The 16180-nt window shown below is 34.4% G+C and overlaps 1 protein-coding gene across 1 annotated transcript in view; it reads left to right on the top strand.

Moving 5' to 3' along the window:
* DSCAM (DS cell adhesion molecule) overlaps nucleotides 1-16180 on the top strand; it is a 776379-nt gene that overhangs the window by 747919 nt on the left and 12280 nt on the right. The window contains exons 31-32 of the mRNA XM_036744150.1: nucleotides 1993-2190; nucleotides 4175-4477. Coding sequence (XP_036600045.1) covers nucleotides 1993-2190; nucleotides 4175-4477 — 501 coding nt within the window. The remainder of the gene's footprint in view (nucleotides 1-1992; nucleotides 2191-4174; nucleotides 4478-16180) is intronic.

Here is a 16180-nt window from a genome sequence, read left to right as displayed (position 1 = left end):
TAATTGTTTTGCTGAGAATATCTAAGTCATTCATAATTCTTCATTGAATAATACTGCTGTTACTTTGTACAATGTTCTCCTGGTTCTGTTCACTTCAGTATGCATCAGTTCATGTATGTTTTTCTGAAATGCACCTGCTCATCATTTCTTATTGCACAGTAGTATTCTATTACAATCATATACCACAGCTTGTTCAGCCATTCCCCAATTTATAGACATCCCCTCAATTTCCAATATTTTGCCACCACAAAAGGACCTGCTATAAATAATAGTCCTAGCTCCTTTGCTTTTCAGAATATCATGCTCCATGACCTCTTTTAATGCTGCAGCTGTCAAGTCATGGTCACACTCTTTTATTGTTGTTGTTTTTCACTCATCTTTTTGGCCTTTTTCCATTCTTTTAAATTTGAGTTCTGCTCCTAAGGTGGAAGGAGCACTGTCTCAGTCTCCTTGTGCCAGAGGCTGCAGTCCCTGACTATTTTCCTGGTGCTACACTAATGTTGCCCTGAGGCCCACAGGAGACCCTCATGTCTGGTGCTGTGCGGGAGATGGCTTGTGCTACTGGAGGTCTTAAGGGTCTGGCAGCTTACTTGGTGCTGAGCTGGGGTCCTAATGTTGCTGTCTGGCATGTGCTGAGGCTGGTGGGGTGTCTCTGCATTTTCCTAGAGCTACACGAAAGCACATGGTGGTCTGGCTGCTGGACGTTGCCTATTTGCCCAAGCCTATGCTGGACTGTGGCAGTTTTTGAACCTGGAGTCTGCCCATTCCCCTGATATGCTGAGACATGTGGTGGGTCCTGGTGTTGGTGTTTGCCTGCTCCACCACACCGAAGCACAGGATTTCCCACTGGTTTGCTGAGGTGGGATTTGCTGTTGGCCTGCTGGGATGTCTTCTCTCCTGGATCATACTACCCTTTTACCCAAGAGAGACAGACCTTTCCTGCCAATCTTCCAAGTGCCTTGGGCTAAAATATTCTTTCACCCCATCTTTTTGCTGGTTCTGCTGTTCCAGAATTTGTTTTAGGATGCTATTTTATGGTTGTTTGGAGGTGAATATGGAAGAGTTACTGCTTACTTCGCCATCTTGCCTCCCAGAGTACATTTATTTTGTATGTAATTAAAGTAACTAAAATGTATATACCCTTGGCCCCAGAGATTCCTCTAATAAGCATATAACCCAAGGAGGCCATTGATTAGAATAGGGTCCTTGTATACATCAAAATATTTATAACAGCATAGTCTGCAGTAGCTGACGTTGAATTGTAAAAAGCACTGGGCTACATATATGGAAAGCTGGGTTCTAATTCCTCATCTCTACAACCGTATAATCACACAGCAAGACACCTTTCTGGACTTCAGATGAAGAGGGTAGGATTAGGTGGCCCCTGATGATCCCTTCAAGTTCTAACATTCTGTCTTCCTTTACTTTTGATATTTTAGTGAAAACAAAGAATAGTCACAGATCAGCTTCATTTTGAAGCCTTCACACTCTTCTTTCACACACCCATACCCTCAAAGCTAAAAGGAGCTTTTCCTCTTCCTCAAATTTCTCAATAACACTGTGTCTTTATTCTAATCACATCCACCTATGTATCATGGCTTCCACTAAACAGATTAGACTTTCTTTGAGAATATGGGCAGTCATTCTTTTTTCTTTGTATCCTCTTAGCCTAATTTAGTACCTTTGCTCATAACAGGTACTTAGTAAATGCTAAGCAAATTGAATTGAATGTCACAAGGAAGTATGAGTTATGTGGCCAATGAGAGTGCAAAAAATATAGTGCTATCTAAATTCAGACACCACCATCCATGGCTCTAACAGTCAAGAAAGGCTTTATAGAGAAAATATGACAAGTGGAGCCTCAAATGATAAGTATGATTTAGATGAAGACTGACAGAAGCAATTCAGTTTAGTCTTTCTGCCAACACTGCTCTGGCTTGGCTGATTTCTCATTATGTAGTAAAGACAGATTTTGTGTTTTGCTCTTTACAGATCCCACAACTAGGAGGAATGCAAAGGGTGGAACCACAACTCGGAACAGATATGCCAGTCAATGGACACTCAATAGGCCCCACCCCACCATCTCAGCACACACTCTCACTACAGACTGGAGATTACCAACTCCAAGGGTCACAGGATCAGTGGACAAAGAAAGTGACAGTTACAGTGTCAGTCCCTCACAAGATACAGGTATGAATAACACTGCTTTGCTGCTCTCTGACTCTCTGTGGCCACAGTATTATTGCAACCAAACTGAAATCACAATACTGGATCCATGAACTGTTCCTCTTTTTCATCATATCATCTTAAAGAGAACCCTGAAAATTTCAAAGAAGTTTCTAGCTTATTTACTACTACTACAATTCTGCATACTCGTAGTTAGGGCTGAACAACCACCACAAAACAGACCAATCAAAGAACTATGGGTGTCATATAGCTTTGCCAAAAGTACAAGAATGGTCACTATTCCTCCTCTTCCTATTTAAAGTCCTTTTCTCTGGAACTATAAAATAAAATTAAAACTACCCATAGGAACAAATAAGGAAAAATAACACCCTCTTCTCAGAAGAGGCTCAGGATTTTGAATATGGAATGAAGATACATTTGCTATTTTGCTTAAATGTTTTTCACGAGGAAGTAGAGATGGGTTTCTAGTTTAAGGAGTAAAGACAGTGGCATTATAAACAAAAGGAAACTTTAAAAAAAAAAAGGTTGCCACGCACACCACTAAACATTGTTCTGTTGGTCTTCTTAAATTTCCTGAACCTGCCTACAGTGAAAGCTAACCCAGGAATCTAATATTTGATCTCTGAGACTGCTTATCTATTTGCGACATTTAGGGCAAACCTTCCGAATATATATATAGGCAGTTTGATCAACTCAGAAAGTGACCAAATTTAAAAATAGTTTGGTTCTTCAATAAACCATCCTGCCTATAGTCAATTTTCCCTGAGAATTCATTTACTTACAGGAAATAACATCTAAGAATAGTACCTACTAGGCATAAGATTTTTTTGCTAGGTAGTTCCTTTAAAATTTTAAAATATATATATATATATATATATATATATATAATATATATATATATATATATACATAAAATAGTCAAAGGTAATTTGGATGGACAATTTTCATTTTATAATAATCTTCAGAAATAGAGTACAACAAAGGTAAAAAGAACAGAGAGGAACCTCACCATGAAATTTTCTTTTATAAAAGCTTATTCTTCTTAAGTGATTTTCTTAGAACTTTATGGAAGTGGATTCAAAATTGAATTAAAAATATGTAGATTCGGTGAATAGTCAGAAATTCTTTTATTTAAAAATGAAGGCATTTTCCCTTTTTTGCAATCTAACCAGTAAAATGAGTGCAATAATATGATGATAAATCCATGAGTATAATGATCAGCTTTTGCAGAAAAAAAAAAACTATCTGAAACACTCAAGCATATTATTCAAGATCAGAAACTTATTTCTAACCATATTCACTTCTTCCTTCCCTACCCAAGACTCTCGGAAAGAAAATCCATAGCCCTCTTATTGTTCATGCTAGTTAAAAAGTATCTCCTTGGTGTCAATTCAGGAGAAATATAGTGTGGACAGGAGCCATCCTTCTAACTTCAATACTTCAAAAATCTATGATTTGATCCCTCCATCTATCTACATTACAGTCACTCTTCATTTTCATGCATTATTTGAAGATTTGCTATAACAAAAAGGAAAACAAAAATCATTATGTTTCAGCCACCCTAGTGAAAAATCTCTCCAAATTTAGCTATGTCAGTCTTCTGGAATATAGGCATAATCTGTCACTGACCGTGCCAGAGTTTTGTTTTGCTGTGACAGCCTTCAAGAACCCATGATTACTTCTATGCCATGATTAGGCATCAGATTTGGATTTATAAAATAAAAGGTAGGTACTAAAGGAATCAATAATCATTAATTTGAGGAAATTTTTAGCATTGAATCTTCTGACCATAGAAGAATTAGACTCTATTGAAATATGCATTAGGTGAGTGAAATTATTCATTAATTCACTACAGCTTATTAAGCCTGCCATGAAAAGCATCAGAAATTATTTCCATGTTTCCTGCCACTCCTGTACCTCTGCATTTCTATGAGATTAATATGTTATCCATAATATGAGATATTGTATTATGTTATATTTTGCCTAGATCGAGCAAGAAGTAGTATGGTCTCCACAGAAAGTGCCTCCTCTACCTATGAAGAACTAGCCAGAGCCTATGAACATGCCAAGATGGAAGAACAATTAAGACATGCAAAGTTCACTATTACGGAGTGCTTCATATCAGACACATCTTCAGAACAGTTAACGGCAGGGACTAATGAGTACACAGACAGTCTGACCTCCAGCACCCCTTCAGAATCAGGGATCTGCAGGTTTACTGCATCTCCCCCTAAACCTCAGGATGGAGGAAGAGTAATGAATATGGCAGTTCCAAAGGCACATCGACCAGGTAAGAAATGTACTCAGCCATTCTTGGGGGAACCTGGATTTTTGTTTCCTATTTCATGGTGACTTTGGATGTTCAGGATAGGCTGTTCCATAACAAACAAGCAAACAAACAAACAAACCAAACGAATGAATGAACAAATCCAGCAGATTCATCAGGAGTGAGGTGTATTACATCTTGCTTGTGAAATCTTTTGTCATTGATCAAATTAACAGTCAAGGAGAGAAGTACATTCTTGGTTATTTAGTATTTGGAATGACCACTTTGTTGAGTGGGTCAAAGCTTAAAATCCCTAGTTGTATAAATACCTGACTCTAATTTGGGCATTGACAATATACACGCATATGTATATGTATGTATATATTATATACACGCATATGTATATGTATGTATATATTATATACACATGCACCTGTGTGTGTGTGTGTGTGTGTGTGTGTGTGTGTGTGTAATGGGGGTTTGGAGAGAGAGGCAGGAGGGCAAGCAGACAAAACCAAAACACAGAGACAGAGAAAAACAGAGACAGAGATTAATCTATATTACTTTAGTCGCTACACCTAGACTATGCTGTTGAATACACTTTTATTTCACCTGTTGCTCATTTTAAAAAGTTTTGCTGGTTATGTTTCAAAAATGTATCCTTTCTTTTAAATAACTATTGTTCTTTCTGTTTTGATGACATAAAGGTCATCTTAATGAACCCTATAGAAACATAATGACAAAAACATATTTTACTAATTGAGCAAATAGCAATCCTAAATGACTAAAGATACATGCCCATAAAAGGTAAAGGAAGATGGCTTCTCGTATTTTCTTATTTATGTGCCTCTCAGGTAAAGGATGGATTATTTGAGATTTGAGAGTGGCTATATATTTTCAGGAATTTTTAATGCAAATGCATAGCTGACATTGCTTAACATGGCATTATATGTAAGTATGGGACATTGGTAGTATGCCTGCAAAATAGAGAGAGATAATCAAACTGTCATAAAATTCAGATTCTTTAAATATGACAGAAACAATAGTAATAACAGTATTAATAAATTATATATGTATATATATATAGAGAGGGGGGGTGGGGCGGGGAGGGAGGCAGCACATAGAAATGAACATTCTTAAATTCAAGAAGGCCTGGGTTTAAGACCCACCTTTGACATCTACTGGCAGTGCTAGACTGGGCGAGCTACTTACCTTACTCACCTTTTTAAGACCTTAGTCTTAAGTTGCTAAACAATTCTCAAGCTTTATTGATAGAGAGAATTTCCTCTAAACAAATTCCCTATCCTAATGAAATCATAATCTGGACTATAAACTATTCATGATGATAACGTACGCTTCATGATTTGTGAAGTACTTTACATAAATGTAAAGAGCCCATGTTCTATTTACATTAAACGTGTGAGGGAGACCCCTAGTAAGTGTCAGATGCTTAATACTTTTTTCTTAATCTATACATGTAGAAAGCTATACAGGCATCAAAAGTCCCTATGCTTTAGAGAGGGGGTTTGGGGAGGATGAAGCTGAGAAGAGTAGATTGTCAGCACTCATGAGAGGACAAGCAAGCCAGATGTGCTCTATATTTTTCTGGATTTATAAAAGGTATAAAGATAGTAGTGAGGTGCCTAGATATGCTCATTATTCACCTCCACTAAGTCAGTTCTTCTCCTTCAACTTTACTTAATGTAATGGCAATCACTTAATCAGCCAATTAATTAAGAATTCATTAAATACTTGTTCAGTGCCAGACTTTGTATTTAGATGCTATGGATACAAATATAAAAATCAAATTGTCCCTGAATGTGTAACATTAGCAAACATTTGAGATAGATTTTAAAATATGACCCATATTCATAGTAATTTTATACTTAGGAGGGTAGTTAGGAAGTGGTTTCTGCTGCCACTCCCATTTAGAAATCACAGTTCTCTGGGAGTAGAATTACCAAAAAGGTCGCTTGTGTCCTCCTGACACAAAAAGACCCCAAGCAACAGGAGGACACGTTCGACCATGGATGTTTAAGAGAAATAATATTAAATCTAATAAATGTATTCTTTAACAAGATGAATAAAAACATACTCAAACTCATACAAACAAGTGAAACTAAGGCAGAGGGAGTGGCCACCCATTTCTCTCCTCTGACTTGTTTCTTTCAATCCTCTTGTTACTGGAACAGCTGCCCAAAACACCATCACACACAGATCACCTTCTCCATTTAGAAGACCTACAAGATGAAGGATTAGACATTTTCTGATCCTCACAATCTCTCAAACCTTTCTTCCAAAATAAGAGATCAAGCTGTCTAGGACACCAAAAACCAAAATAAGGTAGAAATTTAATGAACTAACAGCACAAAAGGCAAATAATCCCTTGTGCAGACTCACTTAGTACCGCTTCCCCCACTGCCCACCAAGCATGGGGAATGTACAAGCTGACCAATACACTTGAAAGAGAGCTAAACACTCCATCTTCCCACCCCTCCCAGAGACCTGAGATCCAAACAGTAAAAAGTTCTGACTGTAACAGCAGCATGGTAACACTCTGTCCTTCAATAGAACTGGACTGCAAAACTGAGGAACAGAGAGAATGTGTGCCTACACTTGCAACAAAAATCAACTTACCTGATGATTCAAACTCCAAATTAAAGAAATTTGCTTGGGCTAAGATAACAGTGTCATAGCTCTCCATATTACTGCCTGTAACTTTTGGATGTATAAAATTAAATCTCAATTAAAAAAATCCACAGGGAAAAAACCCTATGCCATAAGCTCTAAGGCACATAGTAATTAAATGGAACAATTCTACCAAATACAAATTCTGCAAGCCATCAGTAGAAATAAATTAAAATATAAAGTGAAGAAAATTCAATTAAAACAAGATTATCTCACCATACATTGCAGAATTGGAAATTGTGCTCTAAAGAGCAAACAAGTTCAAGATGCAGACCAAGGTAACCTACTCTGCAAGTCTGGTCCTAACCATAAATGAAAAAAAAACATTGATTTTGAATAAAATAGAGGTGTTTGAAACATTTCTAGAAAGAAAAACATACTTGAAGAAATCATTAGTTTCTCAAAAACAAAATAAATAGATGAAGAATAAGTAAACACAGCAAACAATAACAACAAAAACAAAATGACAACAAAGAGAATATTAACAGATTTCTTTCTAAAGGCGCATAAGGAGGCAAGAGTGAAAGCACAAGTAAATGGAAGTGATGGTAGAGAAAAAAGCCTGAAATATAATGGACCGAACCTCATAAAACTGTCTAAAAGTGAATGAATGTTTATTGTGGGACTGAATTACAGTAAGAAGGCATATAAAAAAGGGAGGGGAGGGGAAAAGATAGAGGACAACAACTCATGTAATGTAATCAAATCATAAACAAACTTAAAGGGGAATGAACCAGAAGACAAAGGGAAGGATTTTAAAAAGAGGAAAAAAAGGAGGAAAATCTTCATTCAGAAGTTGGAGGGGATAATACTGATGAATGCTCCCATAAAAGAGGAGTGATATGCCATCAAAGGAGATGGGGATCTTACAGTGGGTATTATCTTCAGGAATTTGGGACTTAGGTCACTCATCCCGACCCATGAGAAGGAGATTTAGAACTCTTTGGGGCAACTAATATCCAGAAGAATGGGAGGGCATGGATGTAGGGAAGACATTTTAAGAAAATAGGAAAAAATGACCAAGAGAAAACCATAGGTCAATAATGAACCGGGCAACTAGAAATATACAAAAATTCCTACCATGGGGCAATATCCTATAACCTGTAGGAACTGGCCTTTCTAAGAGTCAGGGACAGCATTAAAGAAGGGAGAAAGAGATCAAGATATATAAAGCAATAACAGGAAGTTTTTAGAAGACAGAACAAAAAATAGATACCTCAAAAATTTTAGTTCCATGAGGAATACAGACATTAAAGTATAACTAAATAAGTTATAAGTTATTTTAGTCATGGATTAAAAAATAAAAGTCCAAAGAGGAAAATAAAGGATGAAGAGAATAAAAGAAAACATTTTCAGAAAAAAGGCACATTAATTGACAAAACTAGCAGAAGGCAAGAATTTTACTGGATTAAATGAAGAGGGAAAGGAGGGAAGAACAATGTAATAACCACAAGCAAAAAACAAAAAGAAAATAAACAAAACTCCAAAATTAGGGAATTATTCACTTGTAGAAAATATTTATTCACCTGTAGACAAAAGGGAAGGGAGGAGTTTGAGGATAAAGGGAAGAGAGCTGGTGAGAATAAATTTGCCCTAAAATATATTAAGCTAAAATATTTGAAATTAAATAGTACTATATTTGCAGAGAAAGGAAGGCAAATCCTAATTTACAAAAAAAAATATTGGAAACAAATAGAGGAAAATAAAAACCTAGGATTGATAACTTCAAATGTGAGTGGACTAAACAACCCAACAAAATTAAAAAGAGTAGTAGTGTATTCTACAATACATTCAAAATATATGATATTAATATTTAAGTGCATATATAATCTTAAGTTAAAGATCATACTGTAGTAAAAATTAGAAGAAAATTAGATCACATACCTCTCTCACAGATATGAGTAGGACATGTATTCTTAACCAAAGAAGAGATAGAAACAATTACAAAAGATTAAAGATAGATAACTTTGATTACATGAAACTGAAAAGCGTTGGCACAATCAAAATCAATGCACCTAGGATAAAAAGAGAAGAAGTTCAATGGGGAAAATTTTGTATAAAATTTTTCAAAGGTTTGCTATTCAACATAGATAAACAACTAACATATAATGTATATGTGTGTATATATACTTATATATACACACATATATGTGTATGTGTTTGTGCATGTTATGTATATATATATAATGTGTGTGTATATATACATATATATATATACGCACATATATATAGTGTGTGCATGTGTTATAAAATACAAAGGCCATTCCTCAATAGATGAGTGGTCAACTTATATGAATAAACGGTTCTCAAAGGAAGAACTACAAATTATAAACAAACATATGAAAGAATGCTCCAAATCACTAATAATTAGAAAAATTCAAATCAAAACGACCCTGAAATGCTTCACACCCTGAAAATTAAGAAACATGACAAAAAAGTGGAATAGTCAGTTCTGTAGGGTGTTCACTAGACACTAGAGTGTGCTCTAGGCACTGATAAAGAGTAAACTTATTTGGGGAAACAATTTGAAATTATGCACATAAAGTCACTAAAATGCCCATATCCTCTGACAGAGATCTCATTACTGGATTTAAGCCCCAAGAAGGCCATTGATAAGAAGAAATGCCCCATACATACCAAATAGAAACTCTTTTTTTGCAATGGTAAAGAACTAGGAACAAAGTAGATGCCTGCCAGTTGGGGAATTGCTAAACAAATTGTAATACATGAATATAATGGGATATAATTGTGCTTTAAGAAAGTATAAAAATGATAAATACAAAGAAACATGGAACTATTTCTATAAATTAATGTAGAGTGGTATGAACAGAGTGAAGAAAACAATATACACATGACTACAACAGTGTAAACAGAAAGAATAACACACGCATACACATACAATACACACAAGTCAAAAGTTAATATTTCAAAATTATAAATTATAGTCATAACTTGAAAGAAACTGTATGATAAAACACTTTCACACACACACACACGCATGCGCATACATGCACACACATACACCAGTTAGAAAAAATTAAGAGCTTTACAAAACCTCACCCAAGGGGGGAAAATCCCTGAAAATTACAATTGACCAAGTAGAAACTGACTTAATGAGACTACAAGAATGTTAAAAACAAAGTCAAAAACTAAGAAATATAGAAAGCTTATCATAGCAAAAGCTACTGACCTGGAAAATAGATTTAAGCAAGATAGTTTAAGAATCAATGTCCTACCTGACAGCCGTGATCAAAAAGTAAGTCTGGACATTATTTTCCCCAAAAAAATCATAAAACCTAAGAATTTTGGAATAACAATGCTTCCAGCCCAGTGTCAAATAGTTCAACAACAGAAATTTATATGATTTTATGAGTGGAAATGGCATTAAAGAAGAGGAATTGCCATCTCATTTGCCACAGCACGACAAGGACTATGGGAACATTGTATCTGTTATATAGATATATATATAGATATAGATATATAGATATAGATATAGATATATACATAACATATATATAACATATATATAACATATATAATTTTATATATATATACTATATATATTGTTTCTCCATTAGAAAATGAGCTGCTTGACAACATAACTGTATTACTTTTCTGTTGTCATCCTCAGTGCTTAGCTCACTGTTTTGTACATAGTTAGCACTTAATAAATTCTTTATTCAGTTATAGCTTTTTCAAAACTCAAATAGTATTATAAAGCAGTAATCATGAGAACTATTTAGTATTAGTTTAAAAATACCAGAAATAATTGATCACTGAAACAGAATAAATAAGGAGGAGGAGGAGGAGGAGCAAGAAGAGGAGAAGAAAGAGGAGGAGGAGGAGGAGAAAAAAAAAAGAGGAGGAGGAGGAGGTGGAGGAGAGGAAGAAGAAGATCCAAGGATATAAATGACTGGAGGGAAAAGTCCATTTTAATAATTAATGCTGGGAATATAATTTGTTATAGTCTAGTATAAGACCAAAATCTTACTAAATACCAAAATAAACTGAAAAATGAATATTTGACTTGGACATAAAAGGTCAGAACAGGAAGACAGAGAGAAATATCAGATTCTTTTCACAACTATTACTCAAAGAAGAATTCCTAACTTTGAAAGATATAGAAAATCCTATAAAAGATAAAATAGACATTTTTGACTCACAAAATTAAAAAGCTTTTTAATGGAAAGAAAAGAGACATCAGACTGAGGAAAATGTTCACATCAAATATTGTTAATAGTTTGATTCCAAAATATGCAAAGAATTTACAAAAAGATATAACACAAAAAGCCATTTTCCCAGAGAGCTGTTAAATGATATGAACATTTTTTTAAATTTACATGAAATAAATGATCATTTGAAAGCAGAGTCAAAATCATTAATAGAGAAATATTAATTACAAGAGCATGGATGTTTCACCTCACACAATACAAATTTTAAAAGATAATAAAACATGAGGAAGGGTCAATGTTGGGCTTGGTATAGGAAGATACAAATGGAACAACCATTCAGAATTGCAGCTTGGAATTATGAAATAAATGTGACTAACCTGCCCAATTCATTGATCCACTCTTTCTCTATTTTATTGATATAACCATTTAGAAATATAAATTTCCCTTTTAAGTACTGCTTTGGTTGCATCCCATTAATTTGGTATGTTGTCTCATTGTTGTCATTCTCTTTAATGAAATTATTGATTGTATGATTTGTTCTTTGACCCACTTATTATTTAGGATTGGATTATTTAGTTTCCAATTAATTTTTAATCATCTTTCCATGGTCCTTTATTGAATATAATTTTTATTGCATCATGATATGAAAAGAATGCATTTAATATTTCTGTCTTTCTGCATTTGATTATGAAATTGTTATGCCCTAGTATATGGTCCATTTTTGTGTAGGTGTCATGTACCACTGAGAAAAAGGTATCCTACTTTCTATTCTCAATGAGTTTTCTCTAGAGGTCTATCATATCTAACTTTTCTAAAATTCTATTCATTTCCTTAACTTCTTTCTTGTTTATTTCATGATTAAATGTATCTAGTTCTGAGAGGGGAAAGTTGAGGTCCCACACTAATATAGTCTCACTATCTATTTCCTTCTTTAACTCATTTAACTTTTCCTTTAAGAATATGGATGCTATGCCATTTGGTGCATATATATTTAGTACTGATACTACTTCATTGTCTATGGCACCTTTTAGCAAGATGTAGTTTCCTTCCTTATTTTTTAACTGGGTCTATTTTTGCTCTGTCTAAGATCCTGATTGCTACTGCTGCTTTTTTTTAATCTTAGCTAAAGCATAATAGATTCTGCTCCAGTCTATTATTTTTATTCTGTGTGTTTCTCAGTTTCAAATGTGTTTCTTGTAAGCAACATATTGTTGAATTCTGGTTTTTAATCCATTCTGTTTACTTCCATTTTATGGGTGAGTTCATCCCATTAATATTCACAGTTATGATTATTAACTATGTATTTCCCTCCATCCTATTTTTCCTTATTTATCCTTCCCTCTGTCTCTTTTTCCCTGACTCCTCAAATGATTGTTTAGCTTCTGTCCACTACCTTCCTTAATCCACCCTCCCTTCTTTCAGCCCCCTACCACTTTTTTCACCTTTCCCTCCTAATTCCCTGTAGGGTAATACCCTACTCAGTATATATGTTATTCCCTCTTTGAACTGATTCTGATAAAGTTAAAGTGCTGACCAACCCATCATCTTCTCCTCCATTGTTAAGACTCTTCCTTTTGTGTCTCTTTTATGTAAAATAATTTTCCCCATTCTTTTTCTTCCTTCCTCCTTCTTCTAGGGCATGCATCTTTCTCATCCCTTAAACTTATTTTTTATCTCACATCTGTACCCTCCATCTATTTCTGTCTACTCTTTCTAACTGCCCTAATAATGATCAAGTGCTTAAGAGTTGCAATTATCATCTTCCCATAGAGGATTGTAAACATTTTAACCTTATCAATTCCCTTATGATTTCTCTTTCATGTTTTCAGTTTTGTGCTTCACTTGAGTTTTGTATTTAGATCTGACTTGTTCATCAAAAATGCTTGAAAGTCTTCTATTTCATTAAATATCCATTTTTCCTCCAAAAGATTATATTCAGTTTTGCTGAATAGGTTATTCTTGGTTGTAATTCTAGCTTCTATGCCTCCTAAAATCTCATATTTCAAGACCTCCAATCCTTTAATGTGAAAGCTGATAGAACTTGTTGCTCAATTATATTTAAATTATTTCTTTCTTGCTGCTTACAATATTTTCTCCTTGGTTGTAATTCTAGCTTCTATGCCTCCTAAAATCTCATATTTCAAGACCTCCAATCCTTTAATGTGAAAGCTGATAGAACTTGTTGCTCAATTATATTTAAATTATTTCTTTCTTGCTGCTTACAATATTTTCTCCTTGACCCAGGAGCTCTGGACTTTGGATATAATATAAAACTCCCAGGAGGGAGTTTTCATTTTTGGATCTCTTTCAGGAAATGATTAGTGTATTCTTTAAATTTCTATTTTACCATCTGGTTCTACTACAGCAGGCAGTTTTCCTTGATAATTTCTTGAAATATGATATCTAAGTTATTTTTTGCTCAGGGATTTCAGGTAGTTCGATAATTCTTAAACTATCTCTCCTCAAACTGTTTTCCAGGTCAGTTTTTTTATGAGTTATTTCACATGTTCCTCTACTTTTTTATTTTGTTTTATTGTTTCTTGGTGTCTTATGGAGTTACTTGTCCAGTTCTAATTTTTAGAGAATTATTTGCTTCAGTAAGCTTTTGTACCTTTTTTCCATTTGACTGATTCTTCTTCTTGAGATTTTCTTCTCTTTGGTGGATTTTTTGTCTCTTTTACTATTGGCCAGTTCTGTTTTCTAAAGTATTATTTCCTTCAGTATATTTTTTGTGCCTCTCTTATTAGGCTGTTCAATCTTTTTTCATAATTTTTCTTGCATCTCTTTCATTTCCTTGCTCAATTTTTCTTCTACCTCTCTTATTGGATTTTTAAACTCCTTTTTGAGTTCTTCCAGGAGTTCTTGTTCAATTTACATTTTTTCTTTAAGGCTCTTCTTGTAGTTTGAAACTGTTGTCTTCTTCTGGGTTTGTGTCTTGATCTTCTCTCTTATTGTCACCATAATAATTTGTTATGATCAGGTTCTATCTTCAAGGTCCCATCCCCACCACCCCACCACCACTATCTATTGGCTGAGAGTTCCCAAAACTGCTTCAGCCAATGCCATCACCTCTAATGTCCACTCCTGGCTTGTCAGAGAGTTGTCTGCACTGCACTACAGCTTGACCACCACACTGGAGAGAAAGACATTTCCTATCAACCTCCTAAACCTTCTAAGGCTGGAAATTTGTTTCAGCTGAATTTTTTGTTGGTCCTGCCACTCCAGCATTCTATTTGAGTTATTATTTAGAGTTGTTTGGAGGGGAATTTGGGAGAACTCAGCTGAGTGCTTCTCTACTTCACCAAATGGGGGTTGTACTTCTTGAAATTCCTTCTTGCCTCAGTTGTGTCCTAGATAGCTGACTTTGATGCAGCCATTTTAAGCTATCCCACTAATTCCAGTCAAGACCAGTTTTTCATTCATCATAAATTTATAAAAAGTGAAAATACTTTTTTGGACTTCATTTAATATGTTACCAATTTATTACCTCTGTTACCTGCTCCTTCCTCTTATTAGATCATTTGGGATGGGAATGATAGCTTAGATAGTGCTGACAGCTTCCCAAGATATTGATGTATTTCTACTATTAGAAGACCTGAAACCTCTTCTCAAAACAAAACTCCTTTTAAGAATATGTATATGTATAAATGCATGTATATATGTATGTATGTATTATACTTACCTTAAGTCAGTACCACTTCAGGTACTGTGAATTGTGAATATATGTGAATATATTGTGAATATATGTTTACCTACAGTGTGTCTTTTACATAAGAGAAGATCTACAGAATCCCCAAGAAAATTTTGAGAATCTCTACTGGAGAAGAAATGTTACTAGTTAGTTTTATATTGTTTTCCTTTAGATGTGTCATAAATAAATGCTAAACGTTTTCAGCGAGAGGTGACAAACAATGATGACAGAACAGATGTTAAGGCTTCCAATAAGGTGGAAAAATCATCATGTCTTTGTACTTTAAAAATATATAAAGCATCTCATATAACAAGCCAGGAATAGAAATACGATTCTTGTACACAAGCCACCTCTATCCAGTTCCTATTATTTATTTAAAATGTTTCGAAGTTACAGTTTGAGGGTGAAGAATGAAATACCTAAAAACGTTTGTTACCACACTGCAACATTAATATTAAATTAGAAAAATGTTAAATCTAATTCCAACATGAAATTACAGACATACTAGTAACTAATCCTTTGATAGTTAAATGTTACTGCATCTCTCTTACTCTCCATTTCTGCCTCTCTCTGTCTCTCTCTGTTTTGGTCTCTCTCTTAATATCATATAAAGGAAAAATATTCACCTGTTCATGTATAGTTATGAAGTCCCATCTGTTCATAGTTATGGACTTTATTAGAAACATATATTTTGACAAAAAGAAGAGAGCTTTTGTGTATCCCCCCACACCCACCCTAAGAGTTACAACTACTAATTCCACTTAAGTGTTGTGAAAGCACAAGATGAGTAAGCAATTGATTTCCCTTTGCCATCTCACACAAGTAATATTCCAAAAAAAATTTAGAGTAACAATAAAAAAGAGAAAGAAAATAAAACTTCAGAAGGAAAATTCCACAGGGAAAAAATCAGATAGACTTTAAAAAAATAGATGTATGTTGATACCTTTTATTTTTATATCATGTATTTAAGGGAAATATTTGGAAAAAAAAGTTTCAAAAATCAACATATCAAAAAAGTCTGGCAATGTATGCATATTTTTTGCCCATATTCCCAGTAGTGTTGCTCCAACCAACTCTTGAAAGCCCATTGTTAAATTTTCGCCTTAGAAATTGAAAAACTATAAATCAGCATTTAATTTACTGTTTTATTGATCTCTATGGTTTAAAAAAAGTGAT

The sequence above is a fragment of the Trichosurus vulpecula genome, chromosome 2 (assembly GCF_011100635.1).
Source record: "Trichosurus vulpecula isolate mTriVul1 chromosome 2, mTriVul1.pri, whole genome shotgun sequence".
Classification (NCBI taxonomy): Eukaryota; Metazoa; Chordata; class Mammalia; order Diprotodontia; family Phalangeridae; genus Trichosurus; species Trichosurus vulpecula.
This window is presented reverse-complemented; position numbering and strand designations above follow the sequence as displayed.